Source organism: Rhincodon typus, chromosome 15 (assembly GCF_021869965.1).
Source record: "Rhincodon typus isolate 14 chromosome 15, sRhiTyp1.1, whole genome shotgun sequence".
Taxonomy (NCBI): domain Eukaryota; kingdom Metazoa; phylum Chordata; class Chondrichthyes; order Orectolobiformes; family Rhincodontidae; genus Rhincodon; species Rhincodon typus.
The window spans coordinates 32,640,682-32,659,765 of NC_063346.1; the positions used below are offsets into that span (position 1 = coordinate 32,640,682).

The 19,084-nt window shown below is 38.6% G+C and overlaps 1 protein-coding gene across 3 annotated transcripts; it reads right to left on the minus strand.

The window, feature by feature from the left end:
• Positions 1 to 4,779: 4,779 nt before the first annotated feature.
• On the minus strand, positions 4,780 to 17,149 carry zgc:112052 (protein C19orf12 homolog). 3 transcript variants are annotated; one of them, XM_048606046.1, is made up of 4 exons: positions 16,919 to 17,149; positions 15,325 to 15,479; positions 14,079 to 14,246; positions 4,780 to 10,456 (listed from the first exon to the last, which is right to left on the minus strand). In XM_048606046.1, the coding sequence occupies exons 3-4, from the start codon at positions 14,236 to 14,238 to the stop codon at positions 10,191 to 10,193; spliced, it is 426 nt and encodes a 141-aa protein (XP_048462003.1). In that variant the 5' UTR covers positions 14,239 to 14,246; positions 15,325 to 15,479; positions 16,919 to 17,149; the 3' UTR covers positions 4,780 to 10,190. The 3 variants fall into 3 exon arrangements, with proteins under 3 accessions (XP_048462003.1, XP_048462002.1, XP_020387510.1); XM_048606045.1 differs by having other exon boundaries at positions 15,325 to 15,515; XM_020531921.2 differs by lacking the exon at positions 15,325 to 15,479.
• Positions 17,150 to 19,084: the final 1,935 nt, after the last annotated feature.

The window sequence follows — 19,084 nt, forward strand, 5'->3', positions numbered from 1 at the left end:
ACTTGCAATACTTAACATAAGATAACATTTTAAGGTCCCTAAGTATCTTGGGTGAAGTTTTTGCTATAAGCTTAAGGTTGCCATGAATATGTGAAACTTTAGAATAAGCTGTTTGTCTATCAGAGCACACTTTTTCTATTAAAAGCACAAAGTAAATTGTGCATATTTTCAGTATGTGCCATTCCTATCTACTATGGCTTTGACCTTCATATGATTAAATATAAAATTAGATGAGCTTGTTCCCTGATTTTCCTCTGGAGGAATATTAACCACAAGCAGAAAAGAGGAAAATCTCTCATTAACTTTCTAGTGCTCTGCTCAGCTGTGTTTATGCTAAGAAAAAAATAAAAAGATTTGTTTCATGTGAATAGTACAAAATAAGTATTATATTTTAAGCCCTAAACTTGTTTCTATACAGCTGTACCAGGCTTAGTTAGCTCTGTTGATGGATGGCTGGTTTGTTATGCGGAATGATGCCAACACCATGGGTTCAATTCCTGCACTGTCTGAGGTTTCCATGAAGGACTCTACTCCTCAACCCCTCCTCTTGCCTGAGGCCTGGTGATCCTCAGGTTAAATTACTGCCAGTCATTTCTCTATAATGAAAGATCAACCCTATGGTAGGACCATGGCAACGTTACTATATAACAGCAGCATGTAGCGATGGTGAGGGAAGGCAGCTGAAGCAATTCAATAGACCCTTCTTGAGCAAAGAGGACAGATGGAGAGAAGGATCAGACAGGTAAGTGATTTCCTTAGCCAGATATAAACCACAGGCTTAAAGCCATGTAAATACTGTGTTGCGCTTATTTAACTCTAATTTCCCTTCATGTTTGTAATGTCCTGTTAGAGGAATAAAAAATTCCTCCTTCATGTTCTTCAGGCTTTCCACATATTCAGATTCTCATGCTACTTTTCTAGTGTAATCAGCAGGAATCCACTGTACAGACATCATGGTGGGAGATGAGTAGAAGGGCACCAGACAAGGTGGAACAGTTGCAATTGACAATATCTGCAAGGGAAGCTGAAGCAGCTCCAGTATCATCGGAGGCTCAGGTGGAGAGAGTTGGACCTTTAGGCAAAACTCAGGTCCAGGCTCCCTGTGTGCATTCCTTTGACACTGTGGAAAAAGGAAGTGGTACTTGTGGTTGGATATTCTACTTGCTAATGAGAAGGCAGCTAGACAGATTCAGGGGAAGAGCAGAGTGACCTGATAATTCAATGATTAAAGATCGGATTGAGGATATTTGTATCATCCAGGAGCCTTGAAGTGATTGAGCTGGCAGTGTTCAAGACCTGTATTTTGTGAATCCGAGGGATTTAACCAGGGTGGGGAGACCCACTTCTGCTTTGGAAAATGGCACAGGAATGATCTGCTCAGTGGGGGTCACTGAAATAAAAGTGCCACCGATCATATGACAGAGATAGTAGGAACTGCAGATACTGGAGAATCTGAGATAACAAGGTGTAGAGCTGGATGAACACAGCAGGCCAAGCAACATCAGAGGAACAGGAAGGCTGACGTTTTGGGCCTAGACCCTTCTTCAGAAAATCTTTTGTCTGGGAGAGGGAGGTTCTGAGCTGGGGAAGGCTTGATTGTAGTGCCAGGAGATGCCGGCGCATTGCTGCAAGTGTGTGTTTCAGGAGTCGCAGGGAGAAACACTTCTGAAGGGTCTCAATGTTCTGAATGTAGACATTGTCACAGTTGGGGCCAAATTAGGAAGGCCTGAATGTGGACTGTAGTCCATTGGGGATGATCTGGTTCCGTAGGCAGGTACTAAGAAAGGTGATGTGGTTGTAGTACCTGGTTTGCTTCAGGACGTGGTCAAGCAGTTTCAAGGCCAAAGAGATTACGAGAGAGTTGCAGTGGGAGAGGGATCCACTGAGGTTCTTCAGGAGGGAGAAGAGTAACTTCTTCAGGGTAGGCATCCTTAGAAGAGGCTTCGCAGTGGGGTTAAAATTGTTTCAGAGATAGTAGGAACTGCAGATGCTGGAGAATCTGAGATAACAATGTGTAGAGCTGGATGAACACAGCAGGCCAAGCAACATCAGAGGAACAGGAAGGCTGACATTTTGGGCCTAGACCCTTCTTCAGAAAATTTTCAGAAAACATCAGCTTTCCTGCTCCTCTGATGTTGCTTGGCCTGCTGTGTTCATCCAGCTCTACATCTTGTTATCACCAATCATATGACTCCTAGAGACTTGGCTGATCCCAGTGTGGGTTATCCACTACAGAGTATGGATCCCATGGATGGTATCAGTCTAGATAAGAGGCCAAGGAGACCCTTACTCTTTGCCAGATAGGTGACAGAAGATAATTTTTTTCTTAATTCATTCATTGGGTGAGAGTGTCATTGGCCAGGCCAGCATTTATTGCTCATACCTAATTGCCCAAGAGGACAGTTAAGAGTCAACCACATTCCTGTGGGTCTGGTGTCACATGTAGGCCAGACCAGATAAAGACAGCAGATTTCCTTCCCTAAAGGGCATTAGTGAATGCTGCTACTAACGTGGATCCAACCATTCTAGGTTCAATTGAACATGCTAATCATGGAACTGCTTCGCAAACAGTCACTGGGACAGCAAGGTTCAAGCAGTGAAGTGTATAACAGAACCTCCAACAGAAGGTGACGACAGTGAGGGGGAGAGCTGAGCCTTTGAATGGCATGAAGTCATGCAGACTGTTTAATTATATTTTGTATTTCTAAATGCTCTGCTACTACATTCTTTATAATAGACTTTTAACATTTGCCCAATAACAGATATTAAACTAAGTGGTCTATAATTACTAAATAATGTTGTCTCCTTCCTTTTTAAAAGGGGTGCTGCATTGGTAGGTTTTCAATCCTTCAGGATTATCTAAGGATTCTTGGAATATCACTATCAATGCATTCACTACCTCTGTAGCTACTTCCTTTAATAATGTAGGATTTATCCCTTTAGGTCCAGGGGGACTTTTTGCAATTAACACCGTTAGATTTCCTCATACTTTTTTCTCCAGTGAGAGTTATTGTATTTATTTTCCCTTCATCTTAAATAACGTTTCAAAAACAAAACAGTATTTTCTACTGTGAAGACTGATGCAAAGTATTTATTCAACTGTTCTGCCATTTCCTGGTTTCCCATTTTTAATATCTCAGCCTCATTTTCTAAGGGTCTTGTGATCATTTTGACATCCATCTTCCTTTTATATATTTAAAGAAGCTCTTGCTTCCTACCTTGATATTACTTGCAAGTGTGTTCTCAAACAATATTTTCTCCCTTTTTTTGATGTCTTTTTTTTAAAAACACCTTCCTGATTCTCTGGTTTATCTCTAATCTTTGTCATAATGTTTCCGTTTTCTTTCAATTTTATGTTATCTTTAACTTCCCTGGTTAACCACGATCAGCTTATTTTTTCTTCGAATCCTTCTTTCTCACTGGAATATATCTTTGCTGTGAACTGTTTTCTTAAATATCTGCCATTGTTCCTCAACTGTTTTGGTGCTAATCCACTTTCCCAGTCCATAACAGCTTACCCTGCCTTTTCATTTTAATTACCCATATTTAAGGTTAACATAATTGGTTCATACCCAAGTTTCTCATATCAATGTTGAATTCTCATTTCTACCATGTTATGGTCACTATTTTCTATGGGATCTTTTACTCTGCATTCATTTATTTAACCTGTCTCATAAATTATTTGCTGTGGTTACCTCTGAGAATTTGACTTTCCCAATCTATGGTACTATTGCCATTATTGGTTAGTGCATTGAGTATAGGAGTTGGGAGATCATGGTATGCCTGTACAGGACATCATTTAGGCCACTTTTGGAATACTGTGTTCAATTCTAATCTCCCTGCTATAAGAAGGATGTTGTAAAACTTGAAAGCATTCAGAAAAGATTTGCAAGGATGTTGCCAGGTTTGGAGGGTTTGAGCTATAGGGAGAGACTGAATAGGCTGGAGCTATTTTCCCTGGAGCATTGGAGGCTTGACGGGTGACATTATAGAGATATATAAAATCATCAGGGGCATGGATAGGGTGAATAGCCAAGGTCTTTTTCCCAGGATGGGGGAGTCCAAAACTAGACGGCATAGGTTTAAGGTGAGAGGGGAAAGATATAAAAGGAACCTATGGGGCAACTTTTTCATGCAGAATGTGGTGCATGTATGGAGTGAGCAGCCAGAGGAAGTGGTGGAGCCGATTACAATTACAACATTTAAAAGCCAGCTGGATGGGGATATGAATAGGAAGGGTTTAGAGGGATATGGGCCCAATGCTGGCAAATGGGACTAGATTTATTTAGCATATCTGGTTGGCATGGATGACTTGGACCAAAAGGTCTGTTTCCGTGCTGTATATCTCTATGACTCTCTTATATGCATTTTTGATTTACTCTAAAGCTGTGTGGGCATCCAAATTCCTTTCACTGAATTGTAATTAGCATCCCCTTTTGGACATTTGTTTCCAATGACTGCTACTGCACTCTCAAACTAAAAGTTCTCACTACTGCTATAGAAATGTGCATCAAGCGTCACGAAGTTTTGCAAGTTATGTTTGCATGATGAAAATTGAGATTATTCTCCAATTCATAAATAAGAAACCAAGCAATCAAAAGTAAGGCTTCAAATGTCATTTTAAATTAAATATTTACAACACGTTACAGGAATTTCTAACAATGTTGTATTAAGTTATTTAACCTAATAGATAACATATATCAAATACTTAAAAACCACAATAAATTATAAACATTTTAGTCATTTATCACAAAGGTTTAAATATGATTTCCTATCAAAACATTAGGTTCAAAGACTAACATGACGACCATCTTCATTTTTATTCAATGACCAGTTTTTGTAACCACAACTGTTCTGAAACTTTTTAACTCACTATTACTTTTACGGCTAACTTTCCAACCACAGACATTAATTTACTTTCAAACTATCCATGACACAATAAAGTTCTGACTATCCTGAGGAAGCTTTTGTTTTCTGTACGATTACAAGAATTCTGATCATCACTGAATTTCATGGGACTTTCCATCAAAATTATTTCCTTCTAAAATGGGACAAGGTAAGTGGGAAAAGAAATCAAGATGATTCCAATGACATCGACCATTTAATTTTCTTTTCATATTAGCCAGTGTCTTCCAGATTCATCGGGTGACTTGCTGAAAAGGTGCCCATCCTGATTTTGCACTGCAAACCCAGGCCACCAGCTCTGGGATGTAGGTACTGTTGGAGAGATAACCACATCACAAAGACCAAAGTGTCAGATATATGCTTTTCAGGGAGATTAATGAGAGGTGTCAGGCTTTGTGGCCACACCCTTAGGCCTATGTCCAGTCCTTTGATCAAGCACATATCAATGCAGATTAAGGAACACCCCTTTTACCCCTGCTTTTAGACTAACAGCCTACCTGCACATTAGGCAGATCAATTGCTCCCCCCCGCCCTTAGAGCTGTGATAATCAGAGCCCTGATAGGAATAAGCCCTTATGTGGTCCTTAATTAACCACTTAAAGGTCTCAATTGGTGGCAGGGTGTGAAGGTCAGACTTGGGCCTTCAAATCTCCAACTTAATTGAGGTGAAATGGAAAGGTGGCAGGTTTCTGGCACACTGCCATCCTGTCTCCAGGACAGGAAATTTGCCCATGCCAGAGGTCATTGTTCAAAACAATTTTTAAAAAACTCAAATCAAACAATCTTAGAGCGACAGTTATTAGCATGAAACAGAAATTAATCAAAAACTCTTCAACTCAAATGTTAGTTCATCTTCCTGTAAAGAAAAGCAACAGATTGCCTTGTCATGACACACCCATTAGTACATCATAACTACAGATTGTACTTTAATTATTTTGCTGCCATGCTCTCCAGAACATAAGCAATGGCTCTCAAAATGCTAGAATAATAAGAATAACATATAACTGCTAGAATAACATATCCATTTACACAGTTAAAAATTGGGTCTACTAGTGCAGTAAGTAGGATCTGCATATTATTCCTAAAATTAAAGCTAGATTCTAGATTTATAAAATGGGATTATAAGACGATGGCAAAATGTTGATGTGTTTTGAGCAGTGGTCAAAAATGTGGATCTGTTCAGCATTAATATTTATCAATTGATGTTATAGATCTAAAATAGATTACCTTGGAATATGAATTCTATTGCATAATGGCCTAATAATCACATACAATCATGTAATTATTAGACCACACAACCAGCTGACAAAGATAAGGTGCACCTTTTAACATTTTCATAAGTTCTACTGTTTGTAGTCTTTGATGATGCAATCAGATATATGAAGGTGCTGTGGCCTTGCTAAGCTTCAAATAGCTTTTGACTGAGTTAATTCAATAAATCATAGCAGCACCTTTATGCTAGATTTTGTTAAATTTACATTTTTCCAGTTAAATTATACATAACATACATCCTTCTGTTCGCTGTGCCTGGTTGACTGTATCCAGTGGAATGGAATACCTCATTGTATATCAAAATATTGAAAGTACCTTTTTGTCCAGAAACCTACTTAAAAAGTGCTATTTATTGTGTACCATGCAAAAATCATTTACATGCAATCTTCTTCATAAAATTCCCGAATGGTTTATACATTCCTTTAAACAAATTTGGAAAGCTTTCAAAAATGGATGTTTGTGTTTCTGTTATCAAATAGTAATAATTGATGTCAGCCCATTACTGTGCAAGAGCAACACCCAATTTCTAAGTCCTTGACCTGAAACACTAACTCTGTTGCTCTCTCTACAGATACTACCAGATCTGCCGAGTATTCCCACCACCTTTTTATTTCACGTTTTCTAGCTTTCAGCTGTGAGCTTTACAACTCCCCTGACTCAAAAACATTGTCTTCGACACCATTTAAGAATTTTTTTTACTTGAGAAAAAGAATTTCACCTCTATTCTTTGAAGTAAATGTTAATTACACCATCTCTGATCGAGCTTGTCAACTTAGGGACACTTCATTTCCCACTCTACCAATAATTCGTACCTGCTAAAAATTCAGCCGAGAGAAACTTCTCAGGCTTACAATTTTTGGTTTTTTGTACTGTAAGAGATTTTCTACCCATCAATTTGGGCTGCGTTCAAACCAAGACAGTTATCAATGCAGTAAATTAATCTGTGGTGCCAGTCAGTAATTGATGCTTAGCACTGCCAGCTATACATTTTGAAATTGGGGACAATTTCTGTCTATAATAGATGGAAAATTATGGATAGTGTATGGATGATGTTCTGTGTGCTGGGGACTAGAATTCTGTGCCAGGACAGTTAAAGACATGGTACAACATATCATAAAGACAGCGTAAAATTGTAGATAAAAACAGGCATTTTGATACAGTTTAGCAATTCAAGCAGTTAACCCATTTTTCAAGTGTTTTTCACATTTTTCAAGTAACTGCAAAGAGCAATAAAAGAAAACAGTATTATCATAATTTATTAAATCATTCCTGAAATTGTAGTTCAAGAAATCATGGAAAATATCTAATTACAATCTTTAAATAAATTGCCTTCGAATAAAGGCTCTAGGTTGACATCAGAAAATGTACCATCTTGTACCGCAGATTCCAGCCTTTTTGACAAATACTAGCAATTCTCAAAATACATGGGAATGCGACACTGTGTGGCATTCATTAAACAAATTCACTTAACTCATTTTCAGTCTTCATGTTTGCCAAAGTGTTTCTTTCTTACTATAGACTCTCTTCAGTTCTATTTTGATGGGAAGCAATTCTCCCCCAAATAAATGTCTTAAGCATTTCAAAGTCAGTTAAGTATGACTGGTAAGAAGAGATTTCATGGGACATTCACCAGTCTCTACGTTGAGATTGGTTTAATGCTGATTTGAATTCAAATTGAAATGCTAAAAGCATCACTGAAATGGGAAATCTGGGATCTCATAATTATGGCAAAGATCACAATCCATCAAGTTACGCTTCATTAGTGTTTTGTAGAAGAATGTTTCTGTTTACCAATTGTAAAACACGTGGCCGTATAATTTAGTTAGGATGGGAAATCAACACTTATTCTGCATTGGGAAAGAAAATTTCACAAAGGGCAATTGATTTGTTACCACAGTTTGCCCTATCATTTAAGTCATATTTGTACCTTGGTCTGCTCCACAATATATTCACCTCAATTCACTTCAGTAATTGTCTTCTTAAACCATACACAAAAACAGACAATGTCAGAAATATTTAGCAGGTCAAGCAGCATCTGTTGATAAAGAACAGTCTGACAAAAATCAATGGAATTAACTCTCCACTGTTGGTGCCAGGTCAGCAGGGTATTTCTAACATTTTCTGAATTTATTGCAGATAGCCAGCATCCACAGTGTTTTATATTTATACTAAATTACAGAACTGATAAAAATAAATTACATTGTTCAACAAAAGATAACTTTTGAAAGGATATAGTGGACCTCATTTTCAAAGATTTTGTGGTTTTGTACATACATTAACAAAGACATGTGCAGGAATATATTTTCAGTGAATTTCTTGCATCAGTTGAGTCTGGTCATTTTCTGCATTCCCAACTTGACCAGTAAAGCACAATCATTGTAGAATGTTTGGAGAATTCAATCTCCATTCTAATCACTATAATGGCTTGAGACAAAGATGTTTGAATAGAGACTAAGGGGTGATTTGACGAAGGTCTTTAAATTTAATGATAGTATGTACCAAATGGATTTAGGTACAGTGTTTCAAATCAGATTATCTGAAAAACAATGAAGACCAAAAAACAGACTTTTTCTTTTTAAGTTGTCATGCTTGAATCTGAATTATTGTTAGGAATGAAATAAATTGCCAACTTGACTAGATAATCCACTGGCACAGCAATGAGGGAGCAAATTATTAGTTGAGTGTCTGATAGTTGCCTGATTGTCCAAGAGACTGCTCAGCCCACCCTACCTGCTGCAAATTGAATTGCCAAACCCCCAAAATAAAGCAACATTCAAAATCCACCACAACTCTGTCCTGGGATTGCTGGCTTTGAGCCACTTCTTCCCCAAATCTAATCCATCCTCCAATACCCTGCTTCTTTTTCACAGCTTTTTACATCAACTGAGGCAGGGCAGGGGATAGGGCAATGTCATCTGTCACAGAACTCACCTCTTTTGATCTTCAGTGTCTATTGTTTATTGTAAAACATTTGGAGACATCCTACCATTTGCTGAGTACATTGCTGAAATGTAATTTGCTTCTGGTTACCACGATTCATCCAATGTCCATTTTCTACCTGATTTAATTTTGGACTTGGCGATCCCTTTTGTGGGTTTTTCACTGCCCATAAACATGAGTTCTGAAATATTACATATGCCTATTACACCTATTTCTTTAAGGACAGGACATTATATCAGTTTACGAACATCCTTAGCACACCAGGAGGGACAGAATTTATCCACATTTGTTACTGTTTGATTGTCAGCTTGTAGCATATGGAGGTACTCCAACTATCTTGTGGATTTTGTAGAGCCAGTTGTGATTCTGAAGGCTAGATTTTTGTACCATATGAATCCGGAAAGACATTAGAAGCCATTGTCATACAGCTGACTTATGGTTGCTCTCATATTCTTCTTTAATGACATTTGATTGCTGGGATTTCAGGGCAGAATCTATATTTCCTGTCCTTGTATCAGGTCGAGTCCAATGAGCACTTAAATTCAATATTTCTATCACAGAGAGAGACTAGGGTCTGTTACATGTTAGCTTACACCATTCCAGCTTGAATCCAGCCAATGTGTTTTAAATGATTATATATTTGTTGTAAATACCAATTTTGAGATGGTATTGCCAATTTAATTCAATACATGCCAATTTGCAATATAACTGAAACAGCATTAACAAGATTTTGAAAATAAGATCCATTATCCTTAATTTTCCTATATAAATATCCAAGCAGAATTATTCTTTGCTTACAAACCAGGCACAATTCCAAAATACATTTGACAACAGTAAGAGGGCATGCTATCAAAAAGGTAAAACAGATTTTGAGAATGCTGAATCCAAAGTGAGCTATGTAAAAATGTTCAAAATGAATCCTACAGGTTAAAGGTTCATGTAGTCATTGTAGCATTATCCAAAGCAAATCCTTCACAGACCTTTGAACTTGTATCGGCAAAATGAATGCTCTTCTTATATTCCAGCAAATGGAATTTTATTTAGATTTCTAGAAAAGGCTATTTATATAGGTTTCAGTCAAAGTGTCGCACCTCAGCATTAAGTTGCTTTAAAAAAAATGCACTTATTGCTGACATCACCTCCTGCTTCAGGGCAGTATTACCCATCACCAATGATATCAGCTGGACTGCATCCGTCCAGTCTAAATGCTGGACAATATTCCGCACATCTTTAGATAATATCGTCTGTTGATTTGGTGGCAGTTCCATAATAATCTGTGGTAATGGTTTTAACTGTCCACTAGTCATCCAGGCACCCAACAATCCACCAACCGCACCACCTAGGAAAACAAAGCCAAAAAAATTTGAAGATTGTTTATTTTCTACTTTTTAAAAATATTTATTTCTCTTTTTGAAAAAGGAGATTTATTTTTGGCAAGTTCCTGAGTTCCAACAGCCATTAGGTCCCTTGACCAAAAAGATATTGATGAGATGACACCCAGAACAGTGAATACCATCAGGTGATTTAATCATGAAGGGAATCACAGCTAGACATAATCGTATCCTCAAATAGCATCTGCACACAATCACTTTCTGAAATAGTTAAAAGAATGATATAGCACAGAAGGAGGTCATTCAGCCCATCATGTCTGTACTAGCTTCCTGAAGGAGCTTCCCAGTTAGATTCCCACTATGTCTGTTGTTTTCCCATAGCTCTACAATTTTGTTATTTTACTCTTCTGAGCATGGAAAGCAGAAAGCAATTGAATTGCTCTAAACCACCTAAAGAAAATAAGTCAACTCAGCATTAACTAGAGATCAAAATCTTCCTTGTCCATGTGGCTCAATTTCCCAAAATGGTGGATTTATCTACTGAACCATGAGGGGAGCTTATTCATTATGGACTTTGAATTTGTTTCACAATGATCAAAGCTGTGTGGATTTAAATACTACATAAAAAATGTATAAACAGCAAATGGCTGAAATAACTGCATTATACAAAACTCTATTCAACTGTACCATTCACACAACAAGCATGTTGTCAGTCAATTCTAGCATGTTCATCCCATTTTTGCAATGTGTGGAGAAAACCCACACTGTCTCCCTATCGTACCCTACAGAATGATTATGAGTGTACCATGTTCTATATCCTGTAATACAAATGATCTTAAACCTGTAGAAGATATTAAAGCAAGGTTTTCATAAAGAAAAATGGTTAAACTTTTGCATAAGAATTTAGGTTTGTTACGTAATTTGATTACAAAATATTGAAAATGAAATGCATAACTGTCAAATGTGAATTAGTGCATCCTGTAGCAAATAGCAAATTGCAGGTGAACACATATGAACTGAAGGGGACTAAATTAGTTTGGGAAGACTTTGAAAGGAACCTGTGAGTGGAATTAGACCCAGCACTTTCATTGTTAGAAAATTTTGGGATATTTAGTCAGAATTGGAGCACAAATATTGACTGAGTTAACAATGAGATTTAATAAGTTAGAACATATTAGGAATAACAAGTGTCTTTCTGGTTATCATACTTTAAAAGGGAAATGGAATATAAATATTTAGAAAAATAATGCAGATCGGCAATGATCTAATGTATAAAGGGTTTAGTTATAAGGAAATATGAGACAGAAAGTGAACAGAATTGTTATACAGAATCCAGGAAGAGCTAGCCTTTGGATACAAAACTGGCTTGAAGGTAGGAGAGAGGTTGATGGTGGAGGGTTTTTTTTTAAGACTGAAGGCTTGTGACCAGTGATATGCTGCAAGGATCAGTGCTGGGCCCACTGCTTTTTGTGATTTAGGTCGATGATTTGGATGTGAATATAGGCCGAATGCTTTTTAAGTTTGAAGATGACACCAAAATTGGTGGTGTAGTGGACAGGTTATCTCAACGGCACCTTCTTCAGGTGGACCTATAGGCTGAGGAGTGGCAGATGGAATTTAGTTTACATAGATGTGAGGTGTTGCATTTGGAAAGGCAAATCAGGGCAGGACCTATACACTTAATGGTAGAGGGTCCTGCAGAATGTTGGCGAATTAAAAAGACCTCGGGGTGCAGGTTCATAGTTTCTCAAAAGTGGTGTCATAGGTAAACAATGTAGTGAAGAAGGTGTTTGGTACACTTGCCTTTATTGGTCAGTGTATTGAGTATAGGAGTTGGGATGTCATGTTGTGGTTGTACAGGATATTGGTTAGGCCATTTTTGAAATATTACCTTCAATTCTGGTCTCCCTGCTCTCGGGAGGATGCTATGAAACTTGAAAGGGTGCAGAAAAGATTTACAATGATGTTGCTGGGTTTGGGCGGTTTGAGCTACAGGGAGAGGCTGGGGCTATTTTCCCTGGAGCATTGGAGGCTGAGGGGTGACCTTATACAGATTTATAAAATCTTGAAGGGCATGGATAGGGTGAATAGCCAAGGTCTTTATCCCAGGGTAGGGGTAGTCCAAAACTACAGGGCAAGGTTTAAGGTGAGAGGGGAAAGATTTAAAAGGGACCTTAGGGGCAACTTTTTCACACAAAGGATGGCACATGTATGGAATAAGCTGCCAGAGGAAATAGTGGAGGGTGGTACAACTACAACATTTAAAAGGCATCTGGATGGATACATGAAATAGGAAGGGTTTAGAGGGATATGGGCCAAATGCTGGCAAATGAGACTAGGTTAATTTAGGATATCTGGTCGACATGGATGAGGTGGACTGAAGTGTCTGTTTGCGTGCTGTACAGCTCTCGGTACAATATCTCAACTCTAGCTACCCAAAAATTGGAGTTGTCTGAAAACTGCACATTTAGAAACATAACATACAATTTTTATTATGTGAGTTTATAAAAAATAACGTATTTGAGCAATTTGATTTTGCACTGCACAGCTGTGGAGAGGAGCTTCACTGCTTGCACGACGGTCTATTCTCATGCTCCAAGTGACCCCTGACCCCACCTGATATGGCTTGGCCCGAACGGTCCACAGCCTGAGCCATCTGACCTGGAATCCAGCAAGATCAAAAATCTTACATGGCCACAATTCTGAGGTTGCCGGTGTTGTGACATACTGTTTATACCCAGAATTTCAATGAAGCAAACTTTGTGCAAACAACTACATTCTAAAATGAGGTGCATAGGACCCCAATTTGCATAATGTTTAAAGGGACATAACATCTGAAACACATTGGAACTCTCATCAGTAAACTCCCGTAAAGATGGGGTCAACTGGAAAATCCAACAATTGTGCTTTGGGGCCAGTTTAAGTCTCTGACATTGACTTAAGTTTCAATAATGCTTCTTGGGATTCTGGTAAAGCAGAATTACAGCTCACTTCCAAATGCTATCAGGGCATTTAAAGTGAATAGTGTAGTATGAGAAGGATGCTACATAATATTCTAGGTTGGCAGGGATACAGGTCTTAATTCTCCAAGAGAGCTTTGTGTACCAGGTGGTATTTTGTTTGCAACACTCCAGCAACTTTCTTGACAATTTTGTGGAGTTACTAGATTTACTGAATTAGATTACACAACTTGCCAATGTGGATTGCCAGACCATAATTAGTTTGGCAGCCTAATGGTTAAAACCAGCTGTGATATCTCTCCAGTTTCCCAAAGAAATTGTGTCATTTGCTACTTCTATTTACAATGTACTTGTACATGTTTCATCCATTAAGAAATGTTATGAATGCCAGAATTTCACAAATCCCTAAAGCACATGTTTCTCAAGTACTTTATTCTTTCCTTTATAAATAGATTTGGTGGTAATGAAGGTACTATTTGGTAAGTTATGGTGAGTGATAGCACTACACAAATGCTCAATGTGCTCTCACAAAATCTCCCAACCACAGTATTTAAATTGAGGCATTAATCCACTTATTCCAAAGGATGACTATTTCTGTATGTTCACTAACTTCCATTAACTTCATTGTCATTTTCAAACTCTTATTTTAAGGTCAATAGCAAAAACTTACCAACTGCTATTCCTGGAGGACCACCGACCAAGCCTCCTGCAAATGCTATTGCACCAGCCAGAAGTGCCCCTTTTCCAGAGCTTTTCACTGCTACTTGCAGCTTCTCCACCTCTGAAATGTGGCACACTAAGCGCATCACATCATCAATATGCACAGGCATCTCAGTATCTAAAGAAATCACATGGAACTTTGTCAACTACAACAAAATATCATTATAAGCAGAAATCTTTGTAGAAGCAATAATTTATAAAATACACATTTTCTGAATATTTGATTACTACATTGTCTTTTCAGTAGGATTAGACCTCTCAGCTGTTATTGTCAGCAATTTGTCTAACTGTTCCTGTACAGCTATGTCAGAGGGCATTTTGTCTATTGCCTTTAAATAGTAGCAAGGAAACCATGGGTTGACTGCTAATGCCTATTTTAGAATATGCAGTAATTACTAAAAGGCTGTTTGGCTTGGGGAATATATTGAAAACTATTGACATAGAAACACAAGAAGCAGCCTCAAGTTGATATAATATAATTGATTTTAGACATCCAGCAGATGTAAAGATATAACCGATGTAAGAACATTCTTAGAATGAGAAGAGACATGCTTACACATAACCAAAAAAAATTCAAGACAAATCACTTTGAAATCTTATAACTATTGACATGTTGTTTTCCCATGCTGCTGTAAAGTGTAACCGCTGTCTTTTAACTCTACCTCTGATATCAGAATAGGTAACGATTATTATAACTTTGCATGTTACTCTCTAAATTAATGAAATTTCATTGTGTTATGACTTAGGTAGAGACTAGGAATACTGTCATTATTTTTAGAATCTGAAAACACAGGTATTTATTGAAAGAATGTAGCCACTACACTGTTTAAAACAAAAGTTCATTACACAAAATTCAGCAAACTTCAATAGTAATAAAACTATTTTAACTCGTGAGTTAAGACAAAATACATTAAAATTGCAACAAAGAGTTACTTCCACACTAAACTGAACTTCAAGTTGAATTTCCTTCTACACCCAATGACTCAAAAAGACCAAGCAAAACAAAAGAAACTAACCATGAATTGGGAGGCTCACCATTTGGTCTGAAAGCTGTTCAAGGACTTGTATAAAGGTCAAGATTTCTTGTGCCTCTGCTTACTTCTGGTAAGGTTGACCCTTTAAATTTCCTTCGACCCACCCCTCAGTTGAACGTCCCAGTTAAGTATAGGTGTCAGTATCATTTTAATCATGCTCACCACGTCAGAACTGTCTTGGTGTGATGTTCTTTGTTCTGGAGTCTTGCAGAAAGAAACTCTCAACACCTCCTTCTCTCCTCAGCTTGGCCATCCAAAGTCCAACTCATTCAGTTAGAGGTTTTCAAACTTATTCAGCCTAGACACTTTTCTGAATCCTGTTAGAAAGTGATGTTCCCTGCATTCAGCTTGTTCTGAAAGTACAACCCAAGCTTTCTGAACACAGGACCACACCCAAGAATCTGCTCGTCTTTTTAGTTATATCTTTGGTTGACACTGTTTATCCCTCCAAAACAACTTGGTCACACGCACCAGTCACTGGAATGTTGCCTTGTGCAAGAAACCTTCCATCAGAGAAAAACAGATCTTAAAAAAAAGGGACTATCATCCCGGTTAAAAATATAATCGGTCCCAAAAAGCATATGGGCCCAATTATAATTGTTATTTTCAATTTCTTTTGCAGGTATATTTTCTGAAACCTGACCACCAAAGTTAGGGTTCCTTCTGATTAGACATATTTATTTTAACATCATAAAACTCTGTGGGCCTAAAAGTGATATTTTCAGAAAATACTGCAGTTCCAATGATGGCTGCAAGAATTTGGAATACAAATCATTAGCAGTGGAGTTATAAAATATTCACTAAACTTAGAGGAATCCAGCAACTCTGAAAAACTATAATAGACCATTCATGAAGCTGTGTGGAATCTATGACATGCTGACCAGGTTGACTACACTCAACCAGGTTACATGTCAGTCACAGCCTGGAAGAAGCCAAAGACATAAAAGATGGGGGTGTGATGCATGCCGTTCTATAATAAAGGTTAAGCATGGATATTTGATTGGGAAAAGTTGGCGTTACATGGGTCTGGTGCAGTGTGTGAGGCTAATACTGCACCTGATTGGATATTGCTCTTAAGATAAATTCGCTAACCTCGACTACTTGTGTTAAGTTGTTAAACCTTTTTTTTAATGGTAGCTTTTCCGTGTTCTCAGCACTAAACTCTGAACATTGACCCTGATGGCTGTTTTCTCTTCTGAAAATTTATGTGGAGGCCTCCAATCTCCCTTTGCACCTTCCAAGCATCCAGTGTAAGATCCCAGAACCTTGGATAGAGTACAGTGTGCCTCATGTTTGTGGTTAATCACTTTTTTCATGTCCTCCCACCCCTGGCTACACACAGCAGCAGCATCTCTTCAACAGCTCAGTCATTCTGGTGATGAGCAGGCATCAGCACCAGGTTAGTATGTGGCCAGGATCCCACTGAACAGATAGATATAGGTTCAGCATACATTGTGAAGCCTGTTGCTGTTTTGGCCCTCTTTACCAGCTTTACCCATACACGTTGGTTTCACTTTAAACAGAAAGCATTTTTGTTAATTTCAGTCCACGACTGTCTCCCCACTTCCTTTCGATACCTTCAATACGACACAATCTTTTCAAATTCATTGCAGTTGCTCAGCTCGCATGCTTTGTCACTGTTCCTTATTTGACGTGTAAACAGCAGGGCCGGGAATCCCGCTTTCCCAACAGGGATACGTAAACGGGAAACACTACCCCACTGTGAACTGATAAATGAAACCGCACACCACTGTACCTGATTTAGGATCGCTCACTTTCTCCCTTACACAGGTCAATGCAACCTCCAGGCCGGTTCCAGGTTTCCAATATTGGGAATATGGGAGCGGTCTGCAGAAGAGTTTCTATCGCGTGATTTCCCTGTACTTGTGGAAAGTGACAAAGATAATTGAACTGTAGACTCAGCGCAATGTGCTGCAAGCGCCTACGGCCAACAACACTAGCTTATATCAATATAGCGCCTCCACAGCACGTTATTAGTAGAATGTTTTGCGAGAGACGGGGCGGTGCTGGACCTAATTTTACGGAAAACGTAGCGAGGCATGTGGTACTGGGGGAATCATTTTAGTAATATTGGCATAATTCAGCAAGATTTAAAGTAATTGTGGAGAAGGGCAAAGAGGGACTGGACATAAAAGTTCTGAATAGGGAAAGGCTTTTTGATAAGACATGTTCTGGCCAATGTGCATTGGGAGCAGCTACTTGCAGGGAGAATCTACAACAGAGCAGTAGTAGACACTCAAAAGGGTAATAATGAGACTGTAGGGCCACCATGTTCCCATAAAGATGAAGGGTGGGCCCAAGTCTCGAAAACGCTGTATGTCAAGTGGTGTACAGGATTGGAGGAGAAGGAAGCTTCTGGTACCTAGAAGATGCCCTAGAGAAGTGTAGTAAGTTCAGGGGGGCTATTTAAAAAGGAAATTAGGACAGCATAAAGGGAACATGAGAAAAACACTGGTGGGTAACATTAAGAAAAATCCAAAGGATTTTTAAAAGTATATTGGGGACAAGAGAACAATGAGGGTAAGAGTGGGGCCTGTTGAGGTCCAAAGTGGCAATGTGTCTCAATCCAGAAGACATAGCTGATGTTTTAAAAAGTACTTTGCTTCTATACTCGCTGTACAAAAGGATGATGTAGGTCTAGAAATCTGGGAAAGGGATTGTGTATGCCTGCACTGAGAGAGAGAGAGGAGGCATTAATGATTTCAGCAGGTTTGAAAGTGAATAAATCTGTAGGGTCAGATGAGATGCTTTCCAGGCTGCTCTGGGAGGCAAGAGAAGAGATTGCAGGGGCTCAGACCATAATTTTCAAATCCTTTTTGGTCACGGTGGTGGGCAGGTGCCAGAGGCCTACAGGACAGCTAATAAAGCAGTTCTGAGGAAGGGTCACCGGACCCGAAATGTTAAATCTGTTTTCTCCTTCACAGATGTTGCCAGACCTGCTGAGCTTTTCCAGCAACTTTGTTTTTGTTCCTGATTTACAGCATCCACGGTTCTTCTGGTTTTTAGCTAATATACTATTATTTAAGAAAGGAAGTAGGGATAAACCAGGAAACTAAAGGCCAGTGAGTCTAATGTGGGCTTTTAAGAAAACTTTGAAAGCACAGAATTGATCTTCGCATGGAAAAGCAAGGATTAATCAAGTATAGTCAGCATAGCTGTGTAATGGGATAATCGTGTCTAACAAATATGATATAATTTTCTGAAGAGATGACAAGTTGTGCAGATCGGGGTAGTGCAGTTGATGGCTTTTGACAAGGTCTTGCATGGTAGACTGTTTAAGAAGTTAAGAGCCCATTGAATGCAAAGCAATTGGGCAAATTGGATCTGAAATTGGCTTAATTGCTGGAAGTAGATGGTGGCGGTTGAGGCATGCTTGTCACTGGAAGCCTGTGTCCAGTTGCACGCCACAGGGTTCAGCATTAGGTACTTTGCTGTTTGTTGTGTAAAAGAATGATTAGGTATGAATGTAGGAGGTATGATCAGTAAGTTCACAGTTGACACAAAAATTGGTGATGTGGTAAATAGTGAGGAGGAAAGCCTTAGACTACAAGATGATATGGACCTGAAAAGTGTAAGGTGATACATTTTGGAAGGACCAACAAGGCCAGGGAGTATGTATTGAATGTTAGGTTCCTTAAAAGTACAACGGTTTAGAGGAATCTTGGCGAAAAAGTCCATAGATCCTTGAAGGCAACAAGCCAAGCGTATAAGGTGGCTAAGGAGACATAGGATACTTGCCTTTATTAATAAAGGCATTGCTTACAAGAGCAAGGATGTTATTGTTACAGCTGTATAGGATATTAATTAGGGTACTGCTAGAGTATAGTATTCAGTTCTGGTTGTCACACTATAGGAAGAATGTGACTGCACTATAGAGGGTGCAGAAGAGATTCAGCAGGAT